Here is a 26,216-nt window from a genome sequence, read left to right on the forward strand (position 1 = left end):
AATGACATGAGTGGCATCATGAAAATCCAAAGATCATCTCAAGTAAAAGGAATATATGTAAGTGTGTCAGATGTTTTTTTTTTTTTTTTTAAAGACTGGATTTCTTAGCTGGGGAGTGTGTGGCCATGGATGGTGTTATGGACTGTTTCAGTGAAGGAGTGACAGAAGCCTGATTATAGAGATCTAGGAAAGTAGTAAATGCAGACATTGGTTATAAACCTTAGTAGTAAGAGAGAAAGAAAGAGACTGTTTTGTTGGTAAGAGATGTATACATATTCCTGCTGAGGGATGAAGCCAATGGGGAGGGACTGATTTTTACAGGAAAGGAGGAAAAGTAATGGAAACACATCTCATTATTTTATTGTCACATTTCTATTCTTTATCTGTTGAGTGTTTCCCCTTTTTCCAGTACAGTTATGTTTGTCTGTTTTTTATTTCTATAGGATAAAAGTGTAATACTTACTGAATCTTTCTGGTATGGTTATGCTAGGATTATACTTCAGATTAATTTAACATCTTTTTTCAGAGTAATCAGATAATAGATTAATGGAGAAAGACATTAAAATTATTTCTTGCTTAAATAAATTTAACTCTAACATAGATGAAAAATGTGTTTACTGCTTTCAGTCGACCAGATAAAAAGCAACGTATGGTAAATATTGAAAACTCCAGGCATCGAAAACAAGAGCAGAAGCACCCTCAGCCACAACCTTATAAAAGGGAAGGTAAATGGCATAAATATGGTCGCAATAATGGAAGACACATGGCAAATCTTGAAATAGAATTGGGGCAATTACCTTTTGATCCTAAATATTGACCATCATGATTAAGTTAAATTAGAAAACTGTAACAAACATGGATGCTTTCTACAATGTTTGGTGTTGAAACTAAGATGAAATTATCAAAATAATGTCTTTTTATCATTTCTAAGTATCAGTTTGATGGCTTTATATTATTACTCAGAAGCATCAAGCAAAAGCTTACTAACCTGCATTTTCCTGTAGCTTTGCTGAATTTTTTTTTTTTTGGCACTGGAAATGTTCAACTGTAGTTTCATTAAGGAAGCCAGGCACGCAACAGATTTTGTGCATGAAATGAGACTTCCTTTTAGTGTATGAGCTTAAAGCAAGCTCAAATCATACATGACAAAGTGTAATTAACACTGATATTGTGTTAAATTTGCAGTAGAGCTTGAAAAAAGTACATTATGATGGAATTTCATCTAACATTTTATAACCTTACACTTGCTTCTTGTCTTTTTGTGGGTTCAAGAGCCCGTTGACTTGTGAAGAATTTGCTGCCTTCTTATGAGCTTGCTGACTTGTTCTCTTGTGAAATTTCTTGCACATCTGAATATTGTGGAAGAAACAATAAAACTACACCATGAGGAAAACTAAAGGTCTTTATTTAAAATCTGGCATTGTATTAATACACAATTTGATACTTTGTAATACTTTTCATACATTTCCTCAGTAGTGATATGTGGTAAAGCACTTCATAGTTCCATGAATCGTACCCAAGTGTTTACTAGTGTATTTAAGTATCATCTGAACATTTCTACCCAGCAGTGTCTCTTTCTCTGGAAAATACCTAAACACAGTTCAGAATTTCATCTTCTGCTGAGTTTCCCTTTTAACTTCCGTTCATAGACATATACGTGACTTCCAGTCCGACCCTCTGGCAAGTGAGTGTGGAAGAAAACAGCAGTTCTCTCATAGTTGCTTGAAATTAGGAAAGCACTTATGTCCTAGAAGTAAATAAATGTTTAAGTAAATAAAAGCTACGTTTTGCTGAGTACTGTTTCAAGAATTTTAGAATGTCCTATTCTGATTTGCGTCTCTACAACTTTTTCTTAATTTTTAAAAGAACTGACTCTTGGTAAATAATATATATACCTGGATAGTTATAGAACTGGGGCTGATTTTGACTAGGGAAAAGACCACTTACAAAATATGGGAGATGAAAGAGACCATAAAATTTTTTTTGGTCTATTTACCTGAGTGTTTGCTAAACTTGAAGTGAAATAAAAATACTGAGTTTTCCCTTTTTTCACGTTTCCTTACCTCCTCCAAAACGCTGAAGATGATCAAGTGAGTAGGCAATGTTGAATCATTGTGAAACTCTTTATACAACCAGTTTAATGGATTCAGATAAAATATATCTGCTTCATCAAGATATTGACTTTTTCCAGTCAGGTCTGGGGGACACTGGAGAAATCTCATTGGAAGTGGGTAGTGGACGTGACTATGAAAAGAAAGTTACCATTTTAATTGCACGAAGTAAAAAAATTGTGAAAGTTTTCAAGTTACTCTTAAGATGTTCACTTAACAAAATGTGAAATCTGAATTTAAACTGTGTTTCAGTTAAGGTGAGGAAGCAAGCCTTTATGGAGAATATGCTTCTCACATCATGTACCTGTGCAGCAGCATAACCTCCAAGTCCAAACTAAGGCACAAAAGCCCATTTCAAGGTGGGATGGTGGGTCAGCAGCTTGGGGGACTCAGTATTCTCTAACATTAGTATGCTGTTCCAGGAAGGTAAGAGGCCTCTTGGACCAGGTAGCTTCCTTGTTAATAAGACTTATTTGTCTTATTGTTAATAAGACTTATATGTCTTATTAACCAAAGGCTTATTTGTCAAGATAGAAAACTAGTCATGAACTAGAAAGGATTCCTGCTCTCTTCCCTTTCTGCTCTGAAAGGGGATGGATCACATCCTTAAATAAGTTTTTCTTCTTTTTTTTATTCTTACATATTTATATAAGTAAGATTTAGTAGTAGCAGTATATGTTCACTAACACCTAAATAAGTAGTGGTTTTATTGTGACATTGAAAGACTAGAGTGTATGTAAAAAAAGATGGATGGACTGATGAATTATGACAACTTAAACTAGTTACTTGGGCCATGCAAAAAGCCATGTTTAACTTTGCCTCAGGAAAAATAAAAAATACGCTATAGAGGTTTATCGTATCTCTGAAATGCATACAAAGTAAATTTACACAAGACCTAATAATTCATGACTTTTATAATTTTGGAGATGAAGGTCTTGCTTCAAGGGGAAAGCAGAAACAGCTGAGAAAAAGCTGCCAGCCTTATATTCCAAAGTAGGTGTCAGACTTTTTTGCTCCATTGCACTCTGAAAAAATGTAAGATGAGAACTTGGTAAACTATGGAAAGCATCTTGGTACCTCTAGAATTCTTGTACTTTCCAGTGTTGTGAGCGTGGAAGGACAGTGAATGTCCTTCTCTCAGCTCTAGTCTTTTTTATATAGTAGAGGCCTCAACTTGAAGAGATACTTGGGGTTACATCTAACCTGTGGCTTTTGCTAGGCAATCCCAATTTTCCAAACTGTGTATTAATGATTTAGTTAAGTAGAGTATTCCAAAAGTGTTGTTACCTTAAAATAATATCAACGTTGATATTAAGTTGACTGAATGTGCACATGGAAGATTAACTTCAGATTGTTTAAAGCCAGATTAAGTTAAATAGGTGTAGAATTTTCTAAAGGAAAGCTGTTTGCTTTGCCCTTGTACTCTTACAGGGCAACTGGTAACTTAGCTTTCTGAAATACATGCAGAGGGCCAAATGGATGTCTTTTTAAATGCCCTGCATAGTTGAGGCAGTTTTAGTGTTACATTTCCCAGGAACATCTAATTAGATACCATCTAAGTGAATTCTCTAATTTTTACAGGCAAGACAACTGATCCAAAGAGATTAAAAAGACCGGTTTAAGATCAGGGAAATAATCCAGTAGAAAATCTAGACTAGAATCCAGGGTTTTGAGATTAATTAAAAATTGTATAACTATAAGATGTACCACCAAGATTTGTAGTAAGATCAGTGATAAATGAATTTCTTTCTTTCTTTTGTTTTTTGTGAGGAAGATTGGCCCTCAGCTAACATCCATTGCCAGTCTTGCTCTTTTTGCTTGAGGAAGATTGTCACTGAGCTAACATCTGTGCCAATCTTCCTCTGTTTTATGTGGGATGCTGCCAGTGTGGCTTGACGAGCGGTGCTAGGTCTGCGCCTGGGATCCAAACCTGCGAACTGTGGGCCACCAAAGTGGAGCGCATGAATTTAGCCACTACACCACGGGGCCGGCCTCCTGAATTTCTTTACTGAGAATACCATCAAATAACCTATAAAACATTTTATACTACATTTAAATCAGATCATTTAAATGTAAGTTGTTTAAATTTTTGAAAATATTAAAATTTATTTAAAAGTGGTATGATTTTCATTGACATAGTTAAAATGGTTTTTAAAATTCCAGTGAATAAATAAAGATTAATAGGACTTTCAGATTTCTTATAATCATTTGACCAATTAATTTAAATCCAGGAATCTGAAGGGAATTTTAAGGTAGTCAGTTTCTTTTTCTTAATAGCATATAGTGGAACAAGTTTTATTACCTATAATAAGGAGTGGAGTGGCAAGGCATCATTACAAATAGTGATGCTGAAGATTTACTAGAATTGTTGTAGCAGAGTTCTTGAATATGAGTCATGACATCAAGAGTACCTCGCTGATGAACTAAACCAGTATAAAGGGCGAGGAGCATATTTGATAAAAACAGGAAACTCAGAGCTGGTTTCTTCCATGTTTTCAGGTGGTTTAGTGAGTACCCTATATGAAGATAGACACACTGAATCATAATACTGGCAATCTTGTTTTCTTATAGCTAAGCAAATGTTAACTGCAAATACATTTATAATTGTTCATGGAAGTAGCATAAGCTGTATTGCCGTTATGGACAAACAAGAAACAAACAATAGGTCATCTTTGCAATTTCTCTGACCACTCTCTATCATTGTCTGTTATCACCCAAGTCTTGACATTTTTACAGAAAAAGGAATTGAGGTATAGTGGAAAGATTATGGCTAGGGAGTCCAACAGACACAGATTTGAATTCTAGCTCTAGCACAAGTTGCTGTACTTTGCCGAACATTAGTTTCCCCATCTGCAAATGGGATTAGAAAAAATGTATGTCCAGTGCCTGTCCTGGTACACAGTAGTTGCTAAATAAATAGGACTTTTATTTATCCCATTTACCTATCTCTACTCTTTCATCTCTAGCAATGGATTGTATACATACAAGTCTCAGTAATTCTGGAGGAAGTATAGAAGAGTGCTCTTAGAAAAATAATCCACTAGGCTCCTGGGAGATTTTCAGTGGTTAGTATTAGTGATGGCATGGATCACTTTTTCTGGAAGAAGAGGAGCTATGTTTTTTTTTTTTTTTTTCCTCTTTCACTACAGTGTTGGTCAATTTGGAGATGCTGAAAATGTTTTCTTTTTTAATTTGTAAAAGTAATTCTTGTGTGTGGCAAGAAACCAAGTAGAACAAACAGAAGGGTAAATGAAAAGTAAAAGTCCCTCTTCCCCTCCCAGAGTCCTACTCCTCAGCAACAGCCACTGATAATGAGCATATGAGGATAAAAGAATAGGCCTTTCCACTGGAAAAGAATGTTTATTAGTAAACTTCCTTGACATTTTGTACATACTCCATATGAATTGTCTCCACAGAATTAGGTAATAGTTCCTTTGAAATTTGGGTATCCAGGATCCAATCTGCTGCCTGCCTGAAATTTCAGCACTCATTGCCACTGTGGCCAAGGCACTGTTTCCTATAATCATCACCCAACTGATTGCTATCAGCTGTCTTAGCTCGGCTCAATCACTAAAAATTGAACATGAATAAAATTCATCTTGAACTGTTCCCATTTAATTACACTAACATAAAGTTGGCCTAGGAAGGATTGTTTCTAAGATAAAACAGGAATAAATCAAGACCTCTAACTTACTTGAATCACATCTAGTACTTGATACCAACCAAAGACACTCATTTTCTCAACTTACCTTGTTACCAATTTAAAAACCATTAACATTCAGTTTTGGAAAAACTGAAGATACTTTTCCTTGTATACTTAAATGTTTATTAGTGATGGCACCCTTACAGCTTTTCTTTAATCTGTATTAGTTGCTTTGAAGATTATAAAATGGACTGAAAATAATTTCATCTATTTGAAGGCATCTGATACCTGACACTTGATAGCTGGAATCAAATTTGGGCAAGAAATCTTAGACGCTCCATTTTGTTCCTCTATGAATATTTTAGATAACATTAGCTATGGTTCATTCCATTGAGTAGTTGGAATATCACAGGTCCATCTCACCTAGTATTACTTGAAATTGCTCTGATTAACCAAAGAACATTCTGAAAAGTGGTGTGATAAAAAATGTAGGTAGATCAAGAAAACTAAGCCTACATTTAAAACAAATCTAGTTTATAAGATGTTTGAAATTGTAAAATGAAGATACTGCTAAAGAGTACGAGAACTAAAATTAGCTTTATTAGGACTGAAATGGGATTCTGGAAGTTCTGCCATCTGTAATAATTCCAGTCACAGATGTGACAGACCAGCAAACACAACTTAGAAGTGAAGTGCTTCCTCGAGCAGACAGGCAAAAACAAACTACCTAGTGGGCTCAAATTACAAACAGCTACGTTAAAGCTTACCCTGCCAAGGCCTGAGAGGATGACCTGCTATCGGATATTCAAGTAAGTATGATGTGGGCATCTGTAAAGTGGCTCTTCATTCACAAAATTTGTTACTAAATGTTCACTGAAAGTTTTCTTAGAAACTGAGTGACAGAAAACTGGAATACATGGTGAATGTTGTAAAAATGGCATTCTGAATAGACTGCTGGAAGAAAACGTGTTTGTATTCCCAGCTGCTTCAGTGTTGAGGTGGGTCTTTTAAGTTAGATAATGCTTACATTACTTCGTGGTGATTTTCACCTTATGAAGCTAGCTCATTTTAGGATAGATTCTTCCACTGAGAACTGAATCTCCAAATTATTTGGAAAAATAATGTAAAGAAAATGCCAGGAAGAGAACAACAGTCTTGAAGACAATGAGGGTTTTCAAACCATCTGACATTGAAAAGTTCCCCGATGGGATTTCAGAAACTGGAGTTGCTAAAGGGAGAAGTGAAAATACATTACAGCTGCAGGGCTAGACTGAGTCACAGGAGAAGCCTAGAATCCAGGGTTGTATTCCAGGGAAGCAGTATGGTTTCTTTAATATTTAAGAGGTGATTAACAAGATCCAGTAAGTCTAGTTAATTGTACATAGAAATAACATGGAGATGCAGTTCTCACTGAAAGGAGTCACCCTGAAGTGAGCCAACTTCAGAAAGGGATAGTTACCCCGTGTAATGTAAGCATTACCTAACTTGAAATGTGAGATGCCCCTCCCAATTACGGGAGATTCAGGGAACACACGTTTTCTATCTGTCCTATAAACCACTTACCAAAATCTTGCAGCCTCTCAGGTAATTTCCACAAGAACAAGGACTTAGTATGAACCCCAGCGACTACCTCTCAGAATACAGGCCCCTTCATTTCACATAGTAGTTCTTGCTAACTCAATGCTAGATAATATCCCAGAATATTTAATTTGCTCCTGTTAGCTGGGCCTATGAAAAGATACTTTTAAGAGGATATATGGAAAATGTCTGCAAGAATTTACAAGAAAGTGATAATTATTTTGGGAAATGAGGCTTGAAGATTAGATGATGACACTATTGTATGTTGGGGCTTTTTTGTCCATGAGTATTTATTTTCATAATAAAAAATACACTGGGTTCTTATCAAATCACTCTCATCAGACTACTGTTAAAGTATTTTAAACTCATTATGTCCCTGTTGACTACTCTCCAAGATAAAATCTAAAAACTTGAGTACATAAGAAGGCCCTTCATTGGGCTGGCCCGGTGGTGTAGTGGTTAAGTTCACGTGCTCCACTTTGGTGGTTCAGATCCCAGGTGTGGACCTACACACCACTCATCAAACCATACTCTGGTGGCATCCCACATACTTCCTCAAGCAAAAAGAGCAAGAGTGGCAAGGGATGTTAGCTCAGGGCCACTCTTCCTCACCAAAAAAAAAAAGCCCATCATGAGTTGGTTCCTTCTTTACTCAGCCATATCTCCTAATTTTCATATGTTATCTATCTTGATACACCCAATCGTGTTTTAAATTTTGTATGTTTAGTGTTGTAATCTGCATTCTTCAGCAATGGCTGATGAGTTCCTTCTTGCCAAGGTAAGGTTCATTGTAATGGACAGGGTGGGAGGGTTGGGGGCTGCACATGACTGATCCCATCAAACACTGAGGTGTAGCAAGGATGCATCCTCATTTTAGCAAGAATTATTAGAAAACCCAATCTAAGAACCCACAAAAAAAAATCTCTACCAAGTTCTACCAACTAGAGATATTTCTGAGTTAACCTTTTCATTTTTAAATGCTCCTTGGGAAAGCTGTAAGTTAGGTCAACTTAAATTCAGTATTTATATGAGAAAAACAAAGGGTAGTTTAATTCTGGAATGGGAGGTACAGGAGAATGGGCCTGGGGAAATGAGACGTCGAACTATTGAGAACGCACTGGGCAGACAGGGAGGTAACAGGAAGAGTTTTACATTGCTACTTTGCTAAGGAAATAAAGCTGTGTTTTCATTTTCCATAGTCAGAAATCAATGGCTAATGCCAAAAACAGATCTTTAAGGGCATTATTGTCATTTTATTTTTATATATAGAGAAATGTCAAAAGAACCACGTAAAAGAGTATACGTGCTTGCCTCTGGGGAGGGGAAATTGGAGGCAAGGCAGGGGAACCATTGCTTTTTAAAACAAACTCCATATAGAATGACTTTTGAAACAACGTGCACGTGCAGTTTTGATACAAAATATTAGCATATGGAAAACCAAAGCGGCTGAATCAGAGGCAAGTCTGCATTAGCCACTGTGATAAAAACAGATTAAGCAGACACCCAACCCAGAATTAGCAGCAGGTGCTGGAAACATCAGCACAAACAACAGAGGTTCAATCTAAGAATTTCAGTGCTAGTAGACCAATGGCACCTTTCTTTTACAGATAAACTGAGGCAAAAGGTTATATAGTTCACCACGGATCGGAGCCAATTATAGAAGGTATATTTTCTAGAGTTAAGTCCTATTTTGGATAGGACTGAGAGAAATTCAAGTTAGGCAAGAGAAGTTACTGTAGATTGAAAAAATGGCTGCAATTATTCCTCCTCTTGTGTCCAATTCCTGCACGAGCCTGAAGTTTATTTCTCATCTCTTGAATCTGGCCTGGCTTTGTGACTTGCTTTGACCAAAACAATGTGGTAGAAGTAACTGTGCCAATTCCATTCTTGAGCCCCAGAGGGCCTGGTACACTTGTGTTCCCTCTTTTCGAACTCTGCCTACACAAAGTGAACAAGCCCCAGCTAGCCTGCTGGAGAATGAGAGCACACAGAAGAGCTGAGGTACGTTGGTCTACAGCCAGTTGAACCCCAAACATGTGAGAGTCCAGCCTATGTCAGCTGAGTTGTCTACCCCATATGCAGCTGGTCATACTTGCATAAGTGAGCTCAGTGGAGACCAGAAGAACTGTCCAGCTGAACTAGTCTTGTAAATAATAATAAATGGGGTTTTAAGCCACTAAGTTTTATGGTGGCTTGTTACACAGCAATTGCTGATAGAGATGTCATGTTTATAGAAAATCATGTTAAAATAGGTCACACAAAATAAGAATAAAACAGATTTGAGGTACAATATAACTCAAGATTTCAAGTAGTTAGACTCAAACTAGGCCATTTAAAAGATCAAGAACACCAAAGAAAACTGTTTTCTTACATCGTTCCTGAACATTCTGCCTAGGTGAGCTCACTACTTGGTCCTACTGTTGGAACCTGTTGGCATTAAAGAGTTCTGACTCATAGTGGAAGTACAAGTCTCCTAGGAATCAGAATCTCTTGGCTCACTCAAGAACCTTAGGTATATGTGCCTGGAGGAAAACAGCACAGCCTGTGAGAAGATCAGGGGTTTCACTAGGTCTCAGTGCTTTACGGGTCCTTCTGAGTGGACACTGGATGGCAGAAAGGCTGATCCCTGTCCATTAGAAGAGGATCTCTTCAACCCTCAACAGCAGCCTGTCTCAATCTTGGGGACTGGGAACAAGGGGTTACCAGGATCGTCCCACTTCAAGATTCAATCTTTTGGACCAAGAATGAGGATTCAGATAACTCATTCTTTCTCTGGAACACTTTGTTAAAGACATAGGGCACAAAAGTAGAATGTTGGAAAAACCCAGATTAGAAAAATGGAACCAAACCAAGTTCCTAACTTAACCAAACCAAACCCCCGCCCCCCCCCCACACACAAATACACACAAATATTTGTCCTCCAGTAGTGTGGCAATGCTCACCTGGGCAAAAACCAAACTTGATTTAATTATAACTCTAACTCCAACTCAAGTGGTTGTAAAAAAAAAAAATTGTTTTTAAATCTGAATAGTGATACATGAACAGATTTGCTCTGGTAAATGGGCCCACTATTCTTAAGACTTGCCAAATAGCTGTTAGATACCTCTATTTTTATATGTGCCTGCATTTATATATGAAGTAACTTTGGTCTCAGTACTTCAGATATAGCAAATATATAGATGTGTATGTATTTAAACTGAAGAGAGTACCTGCACCTGAAATCTGTAAGAGGTGATAGATACTTGGTCAAAGAAGGCTGCTTAACTCAATGGGTTGTTTGGAGTTTTCTTTTTTTAAGTAAAAAGTTTGATATCGTTAACTCCCTAGTTTTTCCCAGCCTCCAGGCCCAGTTGATTACTCATTTCTTCCTTCCCCAGTCTAGTGATGTTTTTAGTGATTAATATTTGAAGGAAGCCAGCAGTTGTTTATCCTTAATTGAACTTGAAGTTAATAAAGTTTCAATTCATAATATTTCCAAACCAACCAATATAAAAAGTCATATTTTCCAGAGCTGAGTAATAAGACTTTAGAAGTCACATGTAAAAAAAGTATTGCAAAGATGGAAAAATGGAGAAAAGGCCAAAAAAAAAAAAAAATCAGAGGTGTGAATCACTTAAAAAATTTCATATGTATTAAAGTGAGTCTTAAAGGGGCAGATCTGTTAAAGCATTAAAAATTAGTTTCAACAGCTATAAATACGTTTTTCATTTGTGGAATGAAGAACTTCATAGTTTAACCATAAACTTAAAACAGCTGTTCTAAAATAGACATATTCCATTACTTTTGAGTAACATATATCTAACAGCCAGAAATACCACAACCAAAAGGTGCTCTGGATATTAGATCCTCATGTGTTTATCTCACTTTAAAGGACACAGGAAAAAGGACATTTAAGCTGCAAAAAGGGAATACTGCAGTAATATAATTTGAAATTAAGAAGCAATTCTCATTTAGCCTAGTTGAAAATAAAGAGTTTAATGAGCATTTGTCTTTTAACTATATCTATATAAATAAACCTCTTCTATTTTAAACAAAAATACTTACCACAGAACACCATACAAAATGGTAAAACTGGGTAGATAAACCTGAATTCTTTGTGGCTCAACATGCTATAATAAAAAAAATATTAAAAGGAAATATTATTTTCTCACATTACATGGCAGTTTGGGAAATTACTGTGTATAAAATGAAATATAATTAACATAATCTGTTTTTCTAAGTACGAAGACTGAATTTCATGCTTCAGGAATCAGTTTCATTATTTTTTAGTTATAAGGTGGTGGTGATGTATTAAAAGTAATCCTAACATTTAACGTCAATGTGAAATTCTAAAGTACAATTACATTCTAAAAAAGAGATTTCTATTACCAATCCAAGTGAGTCATATTACTCAAATTTAGGATAAAGGTACATATTTTCATTTAAAAATATTTCTTCTCTAGTCCTTCAATATTTAAAATTTTGGTAGTTTCTGTTTTTTAAAAGTAAATAAAATTTGTTCAACTTTAAAAAAGTTGAATGTGTTCCTTGTTAAGCAAACTATATGTATCAGAAGTATTCATTCTATCTGAGCACCAGCACAATTATGACCTTTTCTGTCTGCTAAATAAACCCCACTAAAAAATCATAAGAGTTAATGCATCTCCAAAAGATAAAGTGTACTTTTTAAAGAATTTAGTTAATTCAATTTCTTGGTAAAATTTTAAAAATTAACCACGTGAACAAATAAAATCTTACCTATAAACTAACAGCGTCCACAGCACAGTCATCAAAAGTATCCGGTACCTCTTTGGGGCTAGAAAGCAGCCATGAATAAAGAAGGGTAAGTGAGGACCCAAGACAACTGGAAATCCTTGAGTGAAGTACCAATGCCATGGATGAGAACCATAAAATGTTCCCAAATTCTGCAGCACGTTAAATTTCAAAAAATTATATTGAACCAGAGTCCACTGACATAGTTGAAGGAAAGAGAAATAGAAATGTGTTAGTGCCAAGCATGAATCTTTGGCATTAGGGAATCTGGCAGAATCGTGACATTAAATCAGAAATGAAGTCTAAAAACCAGACAATAGTTTACATTAATTTTGATTAATGACCATATGAAATCATTCTTTATTATTTTTTTATGTTCTAAGTATTAATGTGTTCTTTGTTAATTTGTAAAACACTAGGTTTTTGAGATTCAAGAAAATATGAATAAATGTACATATTTTGACAATGTAAGTTTTACATACAATTAGAGAATCCTTAGAAATAATATTTATGAGTGTGTGGTACCCATATTAAAAATTTTACTCTAGTACTTTATGATATCACACATTACCATTTAAGATAAAGCCTTGAAACATTACAATTTGCATTATAGCACACAGCAGGTAATAATAACAGCAGCAACAGCAGCAGCTAACATTAAGTGCTCACTTGTACCAGGCACTGTTGTAAGCCTTTTACACGCATTATCTCATTTAATCCTCCAACCTTAAGAGACAAGCACTACAATTATTTCCAGATAAGGAAACTGGCAAGAAAGGTACAGAACTTATCCAAGGTCACACAGCTATTACTGAGGACACTAGACTTCAGACTGTGGCAATCTGATTCCAGAGCCCATAAGTGCCTTAAAAATAGGGACCTTAAAAACCAAAGGCCATTACCAACAGTCATGAGATTAAAATATCAAACCAAATGGTTGAAGAATAGGGTATTCTGGTTAATTTGAATTCTGAATGATTAACTTGAGGTCAACTAAAATCATTTAAAAATTTAACCTTTATTGTTACAAACCTGAGAAAAAGTGCTTTTAAATGGACTCTTTTGAACTTCAATGAGGAATACACAATTCTTTTATACAGAAAGCACAGCAAATTGAACCAAAGGCATATGCTCGTAGTTTTTTTTAATGTATCCCATATCATTTTTAAAAAATGATATGCCTGTGTTTCCAAATATTCATGGATTTAAAAAGTCAGGTTGAGTTTTCAGTGTAATAAATGGTTAGATTAAAAATAGCTGTTAGCTTAATATATTTTTACTTACTTGACCAAAAAAAATACGATCAATTATCAGAGACAAACTCAAAGTTAAAAATCTGAAAAACAAAATAGAAGGGTAATTAACATTCTGAACTTGCTAGAAATCCAATATTGGCATACAGCTTTGCAAGTGCCTTGCATCAAAAGCCGCTTTAAAAATGCTTTACAGTTTCACCAATTGAATAGGAATTTACACATTTTGAAAGTCTTTCATTGATAGCTGTATTTAAGCAACCTTTTTAAAAGTAATAAACGCTATATTATCTATTGCTGCATAAAAAATTACCCCCAAACTTGGCAACTTAAGACTACGAACATTTATTACTTCAGAGTTTCTGTGGGTCAAGAATCCAGGCACAGCTTAGCTGGGTGTCTCTGGCTCAAGGTGTCTCATTGTCAAGATGTCGGCTGGGGCTACAGTTTCATCTGAAGGCTCTCATTATTTTTCCCTATAGCACTTACTGTCTCTTGACAAATATATATTAGTCATATGTTTTTAGCTGTCTGTCTTCTCCAACTAGAATGTAAACTTCATGAAGGCAGGGACTTTGTTTTGTTAAACTGCTGTATCTCCAGCATCTGGAATAGCACCTGGCACATACTAAGATTAAATAAATATTTGCTGAATTAATGTAATACATTCAAAACAATCTTAATAAATCTGAGAAATGACAACAGTGGCAAATTAGCCACCAGATGATTTCGTCCTTTGTAACGGCTTCCAAAAAATACTTGTACAGAGTGAATACTAGTAAGACCACTGTTGTAAGATTACATCATGTTCACCACCCAAAGACTAATTACAACCCATCATGACACACATGTGCCTAATCACCCCTTTTGCTCTCCTCTCTCCTTGCTTCCCCTCTGGTAACCTCTTCCTCTATTTTGTATGTGGGACACCACCACAGCATGGCTTGATGAGTGGTGTGTAGGTCCGTGCCAGGGATCCAAACCCATGAACCCTGGAATGCTGAAGTGGAGTGTGCAAACTCAACCTCTACGCCACCGGGCCAGCCCCTGGCTAACTCATTTTTAATTTCACCAAGCCCTCTGTTTATTACAAAATAAAAACACCTGCATTGCCTAGATCCAAGAATTATGAAAACCATGAGGAAATACATGAATACATATTATAAATTATAAAGCCCTATACAAATATAAAAGAATCAAGTATCTCTAAAATGTACTTGAGAAATATGTAGGAAATAAAGCATAGGAACGTTCTAGGAAAAATTGCAAAGATCCTCATTTAAGCGAATTAAAATACAGTTAATCAAAATCATAAATATAAAAATATAAAATATAAATTTGGAAATATTCTCTTTCCTTGGTCTGACAATTCTTATTGACATTAGAAGATATAATTGACTAAAAGATGTAAAATCTCATTCATAATCTAATATCTATAGGTTATTAAAATTAATAGATGGATTGTAGCCATACTTACCCTACAGGTAAAAACTGATAAAGAATAAGATCAAGCTTTCTGTGTTCTTGCAAGAAATGTCTGAGGAGCAGAGGTATCCACGGAATGACAGCTGTGGGACGAATTATGAAGGCAAGTGCCACCAGGGATGAGTACTTGACACTACAGGCAAGAAAATGTGTTGTCAAGACAAATAGGAAACGAGTTCAGAAGTTATCTACTATTTACACTGTGATATAACATTTTTTGAAAAAATGAGAGCATTTTCCTTTTGGTATAAATAGCTATGTGAACTTGGGCAAGTTACTTATACCTTCTAGCTCTTAATTTTTTTCATCCATAAAAAGTGGTAATATCTAAGGTCTTCTCCAGCTCTTAATATCCTAATTCTAGTATTTTCAAATAGTTGTTCTATGTCTTCATGTTGGTCTTGTTTGCTGAAAGGTATACTTTTAACATTACAACTCTGCCAGTTGCTTTCCTGATGAAAAAATGATCAAGTCTCTCCTAAGGAGATAAAAGAAAGTCACAGAAAACCATTCTCTAAGAACAAAAACCAAGTGTGTTTAAAGAAACATTATGATTATTTAGGCAACAATGGACTTCTGGGTATATATAATTTTGTTTTGAAAGTAAGCTACTAATTTTATCCAACTGAAAGATGTATATGTATAACTGATAAAAAGTCTACTACACAAACCTATATGATTATGGATAGAAATGTAGATTTTTACTATTAGGACTTCTCTCAATAAATGGCTGAAGGAGCTTATCTGATAATTCACTCACGAGGACTATAGACAGTAAATTGTCACATGGAAATATACTTAACCCTGCTAAAAACTGAAAGCAAGCAAAATAAAACTTTATGGTACCATTATATACCTATTAACTAAGAAGTAACTATAAAGAGATTTCTAATGGTGAAGATGTAAGAGCAGGGATTTCAAATTCAAATGCTTACAGAGAGCAAATAAGTAATAAAAATGAGGGGGCTCTGATATTGCCATGAAGGAATCCTGGTCCAAAATGTTGCTAGCCTTCCATTTTTTCAAGAGAAACCAGAAATCCAGATTTTATCTAAGATCTCCCAATTTAAAAACTTTGCCAAGTAGTTTACTTTTTAAAAAACACTGTGCAGGTGAAATAAAACATATTTCTCGCTTGGTCTGACTTGCAGACAGCCTAACTGCAACTTCTGTATAGTACATACCTAGAGGACGCCCAAATGTATATTTCTAGTCCTAACCTCACTCCAACTTTTCAGCCTTGGATTTCTTACTCCTTTCTGAGTATTTCTCCACAGATCTCTGGCACTCAGAATCAAAGTGTCTCTTTTCCTCAAACCTGTTCAGTGTCTAGTATTTAAGTTAATAGTATCACTCAGTTTCTCAGTCTTAAAATTTTGGCGTCACCTTAAATAGCAAATCTCATCCCACACATCTACTTTGTTTCTTTTCCATGCCCACTGCCATCATTTTACATCAAGTCCTGTCACTTGTCTGGAATCTTCTCATAGTGTTGTCTTTTTTTTCGTATTGCCCAGAAATATTCCTTAACTTAACAACAACATCATTGTCATCATCAATACTTACTGAGCACTTACTTTTTAATAGGCCCTATGCTACACACTTTCCACAGATTCTCATTTAATTCTTATTAGAGCTGTTTTCTTATTTGCATTTTACAGAAATCATTGCTTAGATGTGCTCATACTATCCTTAAAGAAAGATTTCATTTATAACATTTGCATTTTTAAAGGAGTTTGCAAAATGTCATTTATTGTCAGGCCAGGAATATTTGTCATGCTTATCCAGGAAAGAATACTTATACAGTAGTCCTTTGTCCCACACATGACCCTCCCGTCCTGACTGAATAAGGGGAGTGCATCTGAGCCCAGGCAGCCAATCTAAGGCTGGCCAGCGTTAAACCTATGTCCAAATAGGGATAACGACATTTAACAGACCTAATCAGATTCTCTCCAATTGAGTATGAGATACAGAGAAAGTTGCGCAATTGGTAGCAAGACTAGAAGTGAACAGAGAGTAGCTAAGCCTCAAAATGATGGACAACTATGACAGGGATTCACAGACTGGACTATAAAGAACAACATAGCAGCTCATGTCTTGAAACTGTCTGGGATTCTGCGTAACCTTCCAGTTCATTTGTGTGGCTGAGATGTTCTACAATTTCTTCCAGGCCTGGCCACAAGGCTAAGATGCCTATTTTCCTTATTTCACCTTTAGCCTCTTAATAAAGTCCTCGTCAATAGGTAACTTAAGTGAATGCCTTTCTTGCAGTCAAGAGTCTAATGCAGAAATGATCTTGATTTGATCCTCCCAACAATTGTTTCATTTAGGAACAATGGATGCTAGCTTCTTCACTAGACTCCCAAATTTTCTGGCTTTCTCCCTTTCAGTATATCCTAAATACTGCTGGTACAAGAGAATTCCTCCTTTTTCTTTTTCTTTTTTTTTTTAATGTTGAGTTTTGGGGCTGGCTCAGTGGCACAGTGGTTAAGTTCATGTGTTCTGCTCTTGTGGCCTGGGGTTAGCCAGTTTGAATCCTGGGTGTGGAACCTATGCACCGCTCATCAAGATGCTGTAGCAGTATCCCACACACAAAATAAAGGAAGACTGGCACAGATGTTAGCTCAGCAACAATCTTCCTAACCAAAAAAAAAGAGTTGAGGTTTTTTTTTGTTTTCTTAGTGAGGAAGATTGGCCCTGAGCTAACATCTGTTGCCAATTTTCCTCTTTTTGCTTGAGAAAGATTGTTGCTGAGCTAACCTCTGTGCCAATCTTCCTCTATTTTGTACATGGGATGCTGCCACAGCATAGCTTGATGAGTAGTGTAGGTCTGCACCTGGGATCCGAACCTGCGAAACCTAGGTTGCTGAAGCAGCATGCACAAATCTAACCACTAAGCCACTGGATCAGCCCCTAAGAGAATTCTTTCTAAATCAGATTTAATTATGTCATGCTTCTCAAAAGCCTCCAATGGTTCCCAACTACCTATGGAATGAAGTCCAAATTCTCGAGAAAGGGAAAGTCCCATTCCAGCCTCATTCCTTATTATTCTCTTCTCCCATGCATCCTACACACACTAGGTCTCTGGACAGCCTTCCCAGAATACAATGAAGCCCTTTTACAGCTCTGCACTGTTGTTCATGTTGTTCCCTTTGCTTTGTATTTGCTTCTCCAGTTTATATAAGCCCAAATAAGGTCCATATATATATATGTTTTTATTTTCTTCTATTCTTTTTTTGCTGAGGAAGATTCACCCTGAGCTAACATCTGTGCCAGTCTTCCTCTATTTTTCAGTATGTAGGCCTCCAACACAGCCTGGCCACTAACAGAGCGGTATAGGTCTGCACCCAGGGAACTGAACCTGGGCTGCCAAAGCAGAGCACACAGAACTTAACCACTAGGCCACTGGGGCTGGCCCCCATATATTTTCTATTTGTCCTTCCTGATCATCTCCTCTACTCTTCACCTGCTCTATGTATAGGGAGGCTGACCTGTATGGACTATATCAATGGGCTGTCTTGCTTTCTGGCTTCTGAATGGCTTTGGCTAACTGGAAAACAGGAGTGTGCAATCAGGGTGTTTTATTCTCCCCTGCCCCTTTGCCATAGCTAAAGGCTAGCTGTGCCTGTCTCCTGTTGGGGCCCTCTTAAAGTTACAGTTCTGTATGGATTCTAGTAACACTTTCCTCTCCTTGCTCCTTGTGGCCAAGGGGTAATAAAAACTTGCTGTGATTAGCCCTGGGGTACTATGGTATCCCTTACTGTCTTCGCTAAATATTGTCTAAACCTTTGTAAATGGTCCTTTAATTAAACTCTCCTTAATTACTCAGTTTGAGTATATCTGTTTCCTGATACAACAAATATATCAACTGAAAATCTGTGGTTCTAATAACCTTCATGTACATTAGGGGTTCCACTGGACATTAAAATGTTGATATTTAAGAGTTTTCAAAAGAATGCTTTAGAGTTTTGTACATAATTATTAACAATAATATATCTTACCTGTTCATAGATTTTGAACCTTCCAAAGGATAGTAGAAAAGAGCAATTATAGTGAGAACAGTTTCCATGGTGTTTGTAAGAGTTCTGGTACAGCAATACCATGTGAACCAAGAGCATAACTGGCAAAAAAACTAAAAACAATCATGAGCAAACACATACGGAAGTGGGAAATGGAAAAGATTAGTATTATCTTCTTCTACGGAAAACTGCAAGCAAGTCTAAATACTGCAAAACTCATATCAAAGATAAGTGATGTTAAAAGTAGGCATGCCCAAACGTTGTTTTTAAGAAGTTATATCAAACACAGGTCTACAACATCAGATCTATATTTGTTAAAGTTAAGAAGTTTATACTTTCAGGTACATTTTTATGGCATTGCATTTGATTTAAATCTCACTTCCTACTAATAAAAAACATACAACACAGATTCTTTGATGGTAGAGTTTATAGAGGACTGAAATTCATAACTAGATTCTCCCAATCAGTATTCCTCAAATTGTCTTATATTACCGAGAAGTATTTTGACTTTTTTATTGACCTTACTTTGGAATGTTGCCCTATTTCTTGATAAAAACTAAGACAACACAGGAAAGAAAAAAATGTGACTATCAGGAGACATCAAGTTTTAATCTGGAAATTTATTAATACAGTCTTGTGCTGCATAGCGATGTTTCGGTCAACGACGGACCGCATATAGGATGATGGTCCCATAAGATTAGTACCATATAGCCTAGGTGTGTAGTAGGCCATGACATCAAGGTTTGTATAAATACACTCTATGATGTTCACACAACGACAGAATCGCCTAATGCATTTCTCAGAATGTATCCCTGTTGTTAAGTGATGCATGACTGTAAACCAGTTTCTGGAAGAATATGCAAAAGCAGCATCATCAAGTCTACAAAACAAAGGTCTTAAAAGAAACTTGTTAGTTGATGCAAGGTTGTTAAACATGTGGTACTAGCTTCCTATCTCTTCAAATATAGTCTTTAAAAAATGTTCCAAATTTTGGTGGAGTTAAAGGTTTTTCCTAAACTAGAAAAACCTAGTGCTGCTACTTTGGAGGAAGGATTTCAAAGGCATAACACCTTTGCCATTTCAGTTTGAGTAAGCAGCAGTGTATACAAGCACAAAATAAGGAGAACGACTTTATCCTTGAATCAATGAGCAAGGACTCAATTGATAAACCAATTTGTCTTTTTTATTTTTTGAGGAAGATTTAGGTCTGAGCTAACATCTGTCACCAATGCTCCTCTTTTTGCTGAGGAAGACTGGCCCTGAGCTAACATCTGTGCCCATCTTCCTTTACTTTATATGTGGGATGCCTGCCACAGCATGGCTTGCCAAGCGGTACATAGGTCTGCACCCAGGATCCGAACCAGCGAAGCCTGGGCCGCCGAAGTGGAGCACGTGAACTTAACTGCTACGCCACCAGGCTGGGCCCCCAATTTGTCTTTTAAACACAAATCAACACACTACCTGTAGAAATATGTCTCATTGATAATTAATATATTGTTAATATTTATTAATAAATATTATTTTCCAGAAATGTGTTGGTAAATTGGTTACTTGAATTTGGAACATATTTTCCAATAGAAACAATATAAAAAAGGTAGTAATATTTCCAGGCTGGCTCATATAAGCTTATTTAATTTAGGAAAGAGCCCAAGTGAAGTAACAACAGTACTACAAAATCCAATTACTCTTCAGGATTTGGCTTAAATGGGAAAATCCATTCAAGATTTGAATGGAAGGTCAGGAATCTGTCTCCTCACTGTGAAATAAGCCAAATGACAAAAGACAGTCTTCTACACCACGTTCTCTCCCTTACAGAGTCCGGCTCTTTCAAACATTCTACCCAGAGGTGAAAGCGTGCTTCAGTGAAGGTATTTCTCAGGCTGAGTCCCAGGTAGCTGGAGGAATAGTGAACAAGGGTTGTAAATAGCTGAGGTGATCTGTGAGGTAGGCAATGATTTATAACTATTCCTACTGGATTCTACGGAAAGCAAGGCAAAGTTTCTGACAGTTTTTGAGGAATGAAGGGGCTTCCAAAAAGGCTGTCTCCTAGGATTCAGCCTCTCACAGGGTTTGAGGGCATCACTGGCTTCTACTGCCCAGGGCTCAATCAGGAGAGATATTGCATGCACCACTTGCATTTTGCTGTTCTTAATTATTGAAGCACCACTATAAAGCTGTATGACTTATGTTCTGAAACTGTACTGGGAATCAGTATTGTTCCACGTCCTTAAGCCCACTGAAATGAAGTAACTGGCATATAGTTTCTAAAGTGTTTAGGACTTACCACCCATCTTGCCACTTGATGACTTTCTAGTTGCTTCATTAGTGAGTAAAGCCTTACGTCTGCTACAGCAGACAGAAGTGCTTGGGCAAGTCTAGGAATCCAAATCTTCATTAAAAAAAAAAAAGGTTTTAACAAACATCTATTGGTTCACACTGAATTATCATAAGAAATCAACAAGCTGATCCAACTATCAATTGAAAGCCATTCTTAGGACAAAAATAGATATAATGTATTATTCTATTCTTCTGCAAAAATACTTGTTTTTCTAAAAAAATTACATTAATTTTTCATGGAGATACCCAAGGTAGTTTTACTATTCTCATTCTCTCTCTGTAATATATATATAACTGCTGATTTTAATTTAAATAGCCAAGAAATCATTTCATTGTGTTAAGGCTCTATTTTAGAAGCCCATTTAGTTATTTTCATTAGCATAACAGTAGGTATTTTTATTTATTTTTCCTTAAAAGTGCAAAAATCTATTTCCTTTATTCCTAGGTAATTTATAGTTTTATGCTATTTTAAATGTTATGTTTCTACAATTACATTAACTATATAGTAATACAATTGATTTATGTATATTGATTTTTTTATTGAGGTAACCTGGTTTATAACAGTATATAAATTTCAGGTGTACATTATTATATTTTGGTTTCTGTGTCAACCACATCATGTTCATCACCCAAAGACTAATTAACCATCTGTCACCACACACATGTGCCCTATTACCCTTTGGTCCTCCTCCCTCCACCCTTCCCCTCTGGTCACCACCAATCTCTAATCTCTGTCTCTATGTGTTTGTTTGCTGTTGTTTTTATCTTCCACTTATGAGTGAAATCATATGATATTTGACTTTCTCCATCTGACTTATTTTGCTTAACATAATACCCTCAAGGTCCATCAATGTTGTTGCAGATGGCAAGATTTCATCTTTTTAATGGCTGAGTAGTAGTCCAATGTGTGTGTGTGTGTATTGTATACATAACATCTTCTTTATCCATTCATCCATTGATGGGCACTTAGGTTGTTTTCAAGTCTTGACTGAAAAAGGTATTTTTAAACAAAACATTTACAGTACTGTGTGCTAGGTATCCTACTAAGTACTTTATATATATATCAGGTTATTCAGTCCTCCTAACAATCCTATGAGATACATACTGTTTTATTATGGATATCCTGCGTAATTCAGAAGCTAGTAAGTGGCCCTGAAAGGAGAAAAGTGTACACAGCTCCTAACTTCTACCTGTGTCAATGGGAGAAATTCTGCTACTGCTCTAAATTCTCCTTCCTCATGATCTTCCCAAGTGAGGCATCAGTTTCTCAATAATGGGGAATCAAATATCATTGCACAGGGAAGAGTACAATCCTACCTAAAAAAGCCACTCCAGAACTTCTTTCCAGACTTCAAAAAAACTCCCCAGGATTTAGATTGCTTTTGGAATTCTGAGCCACTCCAGGGCCACTTCCCTAACAGAAAATGAGGAAGGCCCCAACTTCTAAGTCCAATGTGATGATAGCTTAAAGGATTCTAAGAGTGAAGGGAGAGAAACTTTTGCACCATTAGTTCTTCCTTTGTCAATCGACCCCAGAAATTCATGGTCTAGGAATTACAACCTAATTATTACTTATTTATTACTTACTTATTATTGATGCCTAATTACTACATAGCACAGTGATTGTTCATATCATTAAATTTTTTGCCAAATTAATTTTTTCTAAGTTTTGATTTCAATACTAAATCCTGAGTGGGTATATATATATATATATATATATATGGATTTAATTTTAATAAGCTCAGCTAACATAGGCTTCTGTTCACAAGTTAAAAAAACAAGATATAACACTGCTCTCAAGTGATTCTTTTATGAAGGAACTTTACTTCTAAAGTCCAAATAATTAATATATAATGTAGTCATTCTGAAAATCTGCATTCTTCACAGGATTGCTCACAGCAGAACACTGTCATGCTCACTCTGTGTTTCAGCACATACTGAAGGGTTACACACCAGAGTCTGCCTTTGGAACCATGGGCTTCCCAGATATGGTCAGAGTTTAGCAACAGTAGCCTTTTAAAACCAAACTTCATGATATCAATAATATCATTTAGTTAATATATGTTAGCCTTTAAGAAAGGATGGAATAAATCTACTTTTAACAACATTTTGATTACTTTTATTTAAACTTACCAGCAATTGAACATTATCTTTCCCCAAAAGATGCAGAATCTTGTAAATGCTTGCAAAGATTAAGGGGTAAGTGTAACCCCTCAATCTTTCTGTCCATTCCCAGGTCAAATAGCCATAATTAGTAATATTAAGGACTAATGTTAAATAGCATTGAAAGAAAACCTATTTTCATTTCATGTATAAAACTATTTTTTGACAAAGAAGCTTAAAAACACAGCATTTTACAACAGATATTTGAATTAAAAATGCAATTGGCCAACTAAACTCTTAACTTCTTCAAGGCAGGAATGTGTTTTTTACTTCATCTATATCCTCCACAGTACTGAGCACTGTAGTTGTATATGCTAAAGGTTACATCAAGTACATTAATCAAAGAAAGATACAGAAGAAATATTAGCATGAAATAATAAACTACTCTGATAAGTTAAAATTATTTGGAGAAAATATGGAAAATTGAAAATATGTAATAGTAACTGACAGAATTCCTAAGGTGAACGGACATTCCTAGTCTAAGAAAGAAACTACAAAGGATATTTGAAAACCATGTGATGTGCAACTTCAAGAGACTGCCAGTATTCATCTGGAACAAAACTTGTCTGGACTAAAAAGCAGTTGCATATTCGGAATGCGATGGTAAACAAGACCAGATAAATGCTTTCACCAAGAAGATCTGAAAAACAAAACAGGTAGTTGTGGCACAAAAGTTGGACAAGTTTCACTTGCAGAACTAAAATCTGCTGCTCTGGTTGGCCCCTTGCTCTGCCTCTGTTAAGGCACAGTAGTGAACTCTGGCCCCTCCACACTATCTCAGAGCAGACCTAAGGCAGAAAGTTACACAAGGGCCAGAGCCTCTCACTGTGATGACCACTCGTTTCATTTAACCAATCTTTCTTGCAACTTAGTGTATAAAAAGAATATTAAGACAAATATTGAAAAAGAGATTGGGTTAACTAAGGCCTTAGGCTAATTAGGTTATCCTATATGTGTATCTAATGAAAGAAACCAGCTAACAATTTAATAACTTAGGAAGCAACTCTTTGCATACGTGCCAAACAGTAGCATACAAAAGGGTCCTCTCTGTTTTTACATAGCCCTGACTGATGCTCAAGATATGCCAGGCACTAAGTTCATTCCTTTACATGCCTTATCTCATTTAATCCTCAAAACAGTGCTAAGGGGGTAGGTATTATTAGCCCATTTGACATATGAGGAAACTGAGGCACAGAAGTTAAATTGCCTTGCCCAAAGTCAAAAAGGTTGTAAATGACTAAAAAGGATTCAAAATCAAGTCCGTCTGCTGACTCCAAAGCTGTGCAGCTTGTAGGCTGAATACAAGAGTATTTTTTTTAATTTGAATTTAGTTGCCAACATTTAAAAATCAGATTTTATATTAAAATCTGTATTGCAGCATTTCAAAACTAAGATCTGGCAACACAGAGCTTAAGTGGCAACAACTGGCTGGTGGTGAGATATAGGGCGCACTGACTTATTTAGCCTTGCCTGTCTGGCCTCCTGAGTGTTTGAGTTTGCAACCTGCCCCTGATCCACTGTGAGTCTTTGCTATCATTGCGGGTTCCTGCCATTCTCCTTCCTTTTTCTCCAGGGATACATGTTAAACGTTTCTCAACTGGTACATTCAATATCACATACATGCCCCATCTACACTTTCATCTTCCAGAAACACTTAAACCTCCCAAGTGAACTCTCTCTCCTGTCAGAAAACCTTGTTGTTCTTTCCTTTCCCCACTTTGAGGACTTAGGCAGAAGAAACAGTACTCAGAAGTGACCCTTGAACAAGTGATCTTGAACACCTAAAAGTTCACCTGTACGTCTGTGACAAGTACGGTAATTTACCGTCGTTACCATTCTTCACCCTGATGGGATCCAACTTCGAACAAGGCAGGTGGCTTAGGGGAAGGAAGCGAGGGAACTGGGCCCAGCTGCCTCTCCTTTTCCCCCATCACAATCCTCTCACTTTTCATTTAGCAAAACGATTCTCCTCTTTCCTGTTCTCAGATTTCCAGAGGGGGAGGTAGGCACTTGTATACCGCTTAGCCTGCGCTTGGCACATAAATGGCGCGCAATAAATATTTATTGAGTGAACGAGGAGTCCATTTTTACTTAAATACCCCCTAATAGATCAAAATCCCACCTGCTGGGGTGACTTTTCTCCTGTCAACATCACATCAGGAACAAAGAGAAGGCAGAGGGGGACAGTGGGAGAAAAAAATGCGGCAGGAGTGAGACCTGGTCCCACTCCAGGAGCCAGCCCCTCCGTAGCATCGAAACCTTGGGTAACTCCGGGCTTGGGTGCCCCTCTCTAAAGTGGGGATGGCCACATCATGCCTACTTTTTTCACCAGGTCGCGAGGAGGACGGGATCAAATAATGCAAAATATAGAGTCGTGGAAGCGGCAGGGATCGAGAACCCCGTCTCAAGCGCACTGCGATTCTTGGCAACCCTGTCCAGCAGATGGAGCCCTCGCTCAGATTCCGCGGCTTCCGCCACGCTTCTCCCACCCCGGCACTCACCTCCGCGTCGTCCCGGACTCTCCTGGGGGCTGAGGTACAAAGTCGACTTTCTCTTTCGCAGCTTCATCTTTTCGCGGGAGCGGTTCTGGAGACCGCGGAAAAAGAGTCTGCCGTCGCCGCCCTCTCGCTGCATTCTGCATCTGCTTCGAGGTCCCCTGAGGATCCCCGGCCATCACATTCTCCCGCAGAGGAAGGCCGATGTTGCGCGCGCTGCTCTTCCGCTAAGTTTGGCCTCTGCGAGCAGCCGTCGCCCGCAGGCGCGGAGGTAGCCGGGAAAGGGCACGTGCCTCACCGCCAGCACCGAAGGTATTCTCTGCTGCTGAGAGCAGCGGCTTTGGCTCTCGCTAGTAGGCTTTGACGCGGGCTGGCCTGCG

At 37.0% G+C, this 26,216-nt stretch overlaps 2 protein-coding genes across 16 annotated transcripts in view; one reads left to right on the forward strand and one right to left on the reverse strand.

Moving 5' to 3' along the window:
- Positions 1-4,229, forward strand: part of CCPG1 (cell cycle progression 1) — a 41,237-nt gene extending 37,008 nt beyond the window's left edge. For 8 of the 14 annotated variants that reach the window (XM_014860433.3, XM_014860436.3, XM_014860438.3 and 5 more), the window contains one exon: positions 628-960. In XM_014860433.3, coding sequence (XP_014715919.1) covers positions 628-817 — 190 coding nt within the window. In that variant the 3' untranslated portion in view covers positions 818-960. Of the gene's footprint in view, positions 1-627; positions 961-1,272; positions 1,810-3,997 lie in introns of those variants that run through there. The other 6 variants (XM_014860437.3, XM_070501034.1, XM_070501067.1 and 3 more) reach the window with 2 other exon arrangements.
- PIGB (phosphatidylinositol glycan anchor biosynthesis class B) lies at positions 924-26,122 on the reverse strand. 2 transcript variants are annotated; one of them, XM_014860441.3, is made up of 12 exons: positions 25,843-26,122; positions 23,846-23,981; positions 23,312-23,429; positions 21,126-21,230; positions 18,824-18,954; positions 14,815-14,955; positions 13,369-13,420; positions 12,070-12,281; positions 11,377-11,441; positions 4,414-4,627; positions 2,064-2,244; positions 924-1,747 (listed from the first exon to the last, which is right to left on the reverse strand). In XM_014860441.3, the coding sequence occupies exons 1-12, from the start codon at positions 25,973-25,975 to the stop codon at positions 1,610-1,612; spliced, it is 1,626 nt and encodes a 541-aa protein (XP_014715927.3). In that variant the 5' UTR covers positions 25,976-26,122; the 3' UTR covers positions 924-1,609. The 2 variants fall into 2 exon arrangements, with proteins under 2 accessions (XP_014715927.3, XP_044620789.2); XM_044764854.2 differs by lacking the exon at positions 21,126-21,230.
- Positions 26,123-26,216: the final 94 nt, after the last annotated feature.

Source organism: Equus asinus, chromosome 2 (genome assembly GCF_041296235.1).
Source record: "Equus asinus isolate D_3611 breed Donkey chromosome 2, EquAss-T2T_v2, whole genome shotgun sequence".
Lineage (NCBI taxonomy): Eukaryota > Metazoa > Chordata > Mammalia > Perissodactyla > Equidae > Equus > Equus asinus.

What these genes read in the sequence shown, in the direction of transcription:
- PIGB (XM_014860441.3), bottom strand. Translation starts at nt 25,975, where the DNA reads ATGCAGCGAGAGGGCGGCGACGGCAGACTCTTTTTCCGCGGTCTCCAG. An exon ending in GCACATCACATGGTTTTCAA is followed by an intron (nt 23,430 to 23,845) that starts ATATCCTTTGTA and finishes TAATATTACTAA; the next exon opens with TTATGGCTATTTGACCTGGG. An exon ending in ATCAAGTGGCAAGATGGGTG is followed by an intron (nt 18,955 to 21,125) that starts GTAAGTCCTAAA and finishes GATTGTTTTTAG; the next exon opens with TTTTTTTGCCAGTTATGCTC.